General features: G+C 37.8%; 1 protein-coding gene across 1 annotated transcript in view; it reads left to right on the top strand.

The window, feature by feature from the left end:
- The window catches only part of LOC107664651 (histone-lysine N-methyltransferase 2C-like), an 88,546-nt gene that overhangs the window by 83,753 nt on the left and 72 nt on the right, over nt 1-4,721 (top strand). Inside the window, exons 13-14 of the mRNA XM_016455275.1 lie at nt 4,497-4,604; nt 4,714-4,721. The exon at nt 4,714-4,721 is cut by the window's right edge and continues 72 nt beyond it. Coding sequence (XP_016310761.1) covers nt 4,497-4,604; nt 4,714-4,721 — 116 coding nt within the window. The remainder of the gene's footprint in view (nt 1-4,496; nt 4,605-4,713) is intronic.

Below are 4,721 nucleotides of genomic sequence, written 5' to 3'. Positions count from 1 at the left end.
CGTATTTCAGAAGGCGGGCCTTCATTTGATACAGGAACTATTCGAGCCGTTCATGCCAGACTGGGGAGAGAGGTGTTGTAATAATGTAAAATATGTGAAAAATAATGTGTTTTTCGAACAACCTAGTATGAGAGCCTGTTCTAGTACACCCCCCAAACAAAATCAAGTCTTTGTAAAAGAGCATAATAGGACCCTTTTAACATACTGTAGCATGTTGTTTGCAAACTGCTCTGCATGAGCTGCGGATGTCTGAAAATTAGTTAATTTGGAGTGTTCTTATAAAAACCAGAAGTGGAGAACCGCACCAGAACCATAAGCGATTGGGTCATTCATGACAATTCAAAATGCATGAATGTGGCAATTGGACTTCTGACAGACTCAGCACTGAACTTTCCAGAAACTGTTAAATGATCGATGATGCTTCATTTACTTGAGGTAAACATTGATCCATGGACTAATTGGGTACTTTTGTGGATGACTGTTTGACTAGTAAAAAGGAGTAATCTTGTTGGCTCTAGTGTTGTTTTGGCATTGAAGTAGCAGTACTTTTGACAGCTTTAGTAAGTTTATAGGTAGGTAATTATAGAACCTCTTTAGTCTTACGGCCACATGTTAGAGGGAGTATTTTCCCAACGGTGCAGTAATTTTACTCCACCACCAATCTAAAGTCTTTTTGTTGCCATGGATGCGTGATGCCATCAGTGATTCATCCTGACACGGCTGAAAAGAACCAGTCACGCTTACTCACATGACCCAGTGCACAAACAACACAATCACCTGAGCACAGATGGCTGATTGTAGCTGCTGCATAGCTGCTTTGAGATCTGCTTCTTTCATGATGTTATGAAGTGTTAATCTGTTAGGCTGGAGGCTAGAGCCCGTCTGATGTCATACCCACACTGGGAATGGTAAATCCTTTAAGTTCATCTGCTTTGCTCTCAGGCAGTGTGCAACGCTGCCAGGTGACACTGTCAGATGAGTATTGAAGAGTGAAGTCAGTGCGTGGGCTTATGGGAGTTTGCAGACCCTGAGGCGTACCCGATCAGCAATAATAGGTGTTTGAAAACCAGCATCAGTGTGCAAAATCAGCCAGACAGCAGACTTGCTATGCTCTCTGGAGTAGGAATATGTCAGTATCCTGTTTTAATCTCCTCTTCTTCCTTGTCTGTCCAGTCGGACTGTAGTCATTGCGCATCAATGCCTCATGACCTCAGCGACCTTTCCTCTCGTTTGAACTCTGCATGTCCACTGAGGTACCCCGAGGCTTGTTTACATGCTGCCTCTACTGGGCAGCTCAACAAGACTTGAACCTCTGTCTTTCCCCAGTGGCAAAATGCACTTTTTTGAGGGCCACAATATATCGTAGCCTTTAAAACATTGCTGATTTTGTGTGTTATTTTTAAGGGGTCTCAATTAGAAGTAACACTCACACTTGAAGAAATCCAAAAATATGTGACGTCTTGGCCATTATCCAGGCCTTCATCATGTGTCTGGCCAAAACATCACATATATTTTAAACAATAAAGTTGGATTTCTTCAAGAGTAAGTGTTGCACCTTTTCTAATTGGCATTGCTTTTTTTTTTTTTTTGGTTGCACCTCCACTTTTGTTGGTAGAGCACCTCTGTTTGGTAATTTTAGTTTTTAGGAGTGTCGCAATATTTAAAAAATTAAATATCAATATCATGTTATTACAACACATGATAATATTGTAAATATAATCCAGCGCCTATAACTATCTTGGTTGACAATCTAAGTAGTGCACCTTAACGCTGGTTGCCCACCTGTCAGAAAATGGAAAAAAGAAGACAACAATGACAGTATGCAGATACTACTGCTCTACAAAATCATGTTGGAGATAAGATGACAGATGAAAGTGAAACCCTTTACCTGCACCTGAGAAATGTTAGCTCGCTAGCTCCCAATGTGAAAAAAAAAAAAGACAACGTGTTAGACACCCCAGTATGCAAGAAGGGCCGAAATTATCTCTCCTCCACCCTCCATATTTTAAGTGTGAGAAAAACAAGAAAACACAAAAATATACCAAATTACAGATGAATGGAAATATTATCATTTTTAATTGTTGCTGCAATAATCATAGTGAAAATCTGTAAATGAAATGAATGCAGTTAATACATTTATGTAATTCAACAATACAACTGTTTAAGACACGCGCACTAGTTCTATTGCTCCTGCTGATTTGTAGATCATCAAACCGATCATTTTAACAATTCAGTTTTAGTGCGCAAATGATCCTGCGCATTTATGCTGCAAGTATAGTATGACACATCAAATCATGTGGCTTGTTGAGGAAAAGTCAGTTTAGGTGTGCACTTTTCTAAGTGATTAGACAATACAGTATGTCACAGAAACACACTATCACCAAAATGTATTTAACTTCAGAAGACACAAGGTGATGATTGTGTGCATCTATGTAGGTATGTGTAGATGTGAGTATTTGTTGTAGCATTCTTTGTAGCACAGCAGTCTGGGGGAGGGGAAGATATTCTCTAGACCGTGACTTGTCCGCCTGGGTTAAAAATAGCTAGGAGCTCTAAACCAGTGAGGCTTTCATCTTCGCTGTGCTGCTAGTGGATTATAAGTGTAGCGACGTTATCAGGACACCACAACCAACCTAACTTCTCTTTAGCTCTCTGAATGATGCCTGCTCTATCATGAGTCTTTGATGGCTCTACACTGTTTCTAACACCTCAGGTTAGATTCAGGTTAGATTAATGATGTTTTATTGGCATGATATATAGGGTTTACATTGCCAACGTATTAAAGGTGGTCATGCAAAATAGGATTTTCTTGCTCTTTAAAATAAAGTTGATATGCTATGTAAAAATTGTATATCGTTCACTTTAAGCTCCTCCCCAAGCAATTAACTGAAACTAAACTACGAAAAGGATTTTTTACGAAATTGTCATGACTGTGACATCACAGCCATTAGCATTTGCACATCAACACCTATTTATACAAGTTTTCTGATTGGCCAAAGTACAGAATCCCATGATCAGATAAAAAAATTTCAGATAAAAAAATTTAAAAATATGTTGGTATCCAGTAAATACACCAAAAAACAAAACGTAGTAATAGTTTTGTTTTAGTGGGTTCTCATTCATTCAACCTACAGCCTATCAGTTTAGTTTGTTGTTGCAGAAATGTATTTGAAGTTTGAAATCATGCGTACGTAAGACATTTGGACACTGTTTGTTTTTGTTCTAACAGTTATTCTGTAGTCTTGCGTATGAGTGATTAAAAAAAGAGTGCAGAGCATGGCTCGTGTTTGTTTATTAATTTATGTGTGCCCTGTATGAGACCATCTCAGCAGTGTCTAACAAGAGCAGGGCTCGTAAATATGTTGTCATGGTGATGCCTGGCAAAATGGGCTGCAGTGGCAGCTGAAGTATTCCTGTTCCCTGTTCAGAGTGAGGGAAGCATAAATGTATGGTGGAGGAGGGGGCAAATAGAGCACTGTTGAATTTGATATATACAGATGGATATTGAAAAATACAGATTAATAATAGTAGAATTTTTTTAGTTGCCCTATTCATTCTCTGATCAATCATGCCATGTTGATTGAGACCAAATGATGTATTATGCATTGTTGCGATTTAGGATTGCAAAATAGTTGTTCTGTTAAAGCAAAGCAGTTCAAATCATTTGCATCTCATCTGATTGATGGTGTGAGTGGTCACTTTGAATATAGTTGTAATATTCAAGTTCTCTCTGATATTTTGGAAGTTGTTGAAGAAACCTCATCATATGAATGATATCTGAATGGTTGCTGGTTTGATTGTGCCCTTTGAGTAATACACTAAACCCCAGGTTGTTTCAGGGAGGTTGAACATGTAATAAGTTAGCGGTGCCGTTCTGTGGCATACGTCACGTAAAAGTCTCAGAAAAGTATTCTGACCATATATGTGTGGAGATAAAGATTCCAGGCGACCTGCTGTTTCATTATTTCGAGCAGTTTACTAATTGTTGGTCCAGTGTTCTGTGTGTCAGATTCTTTGGTGCACGTTGCGATGCAGTTTGAGCAAAGATAATTGGAGTTCTGATAACCAAACACAAGCAATTTATTTTAATTCAGGAAAACAGTGAGTCAATGACAATAGTGTCCAAGATAAAGTAAATTTTCAACAAAAGTTTAACGTTAATGAATCTAAAAAGTCATCAGTGTAAAAAGTAATAATGTTATGCCTTGAATACATGTAAATGTACACATTGTTTGTTTCTAAGAAAATATTATTAAAAGATTATGCCAACCAAACTTCATAAATTAGATTTTTTTTAATGAATGTCATTGTTTTAATGAGGGCTTTCTTCAGAGGCATGTTCATGTCACTTAAAGTATGAAATGCCTTTATGTATTTTTTAATAAATTAAATAGAAAAAAAAAATTAACGTCATTTCATTGATCCTTATGGATGTTCAGCATAGTAAATAGTTAGTTTTTTCTTTGTGCAACTCAACACTTCCCTTTCCTATCCAGATGTCTTCATGGCTGTTGAGGAAGTAAATGAGGCTGAGGAGGAAGTGGCGTTGGAGCCAGAGGCCAGTGCTAGTCCACTTCCTACATTGCCAGAAGAGTTCCTGTCATGTAAGTCTTTCTTTTAGTCAGATAATCATGTCCATGAAGTGTGCATAATGTTTTGTATTAATGTGTTTTTTTAGCCACAGACGCCTTAGTTTTTTTTTTTTTTTCACAGCTCCTTAA

This window comes from Sinocyclocheilus anshuiensis, unplaced genomic scaffold (assembly GCF_001515605.1).
Source record: "Sinocyclocheilus anshuiensis isolate Anshui unplaced genomic scaffold, SAMN03320099.WGS_v1.1 scaffold35, whole genome shotgun sequence".
Taxonomy (NCBI): Eukaryota; Metazoa; Chordata; class Actinopteri; order Cypriniformes; family Cyprinidae; genus Sinocyclocheilus; species Sinocyclocheilus anshuiensis.
The sequence above is the reverse complement of the archived record's forward strand: the minus strand, read 5'-3'. Positions and strand labels throughout refer to the sequence as shown.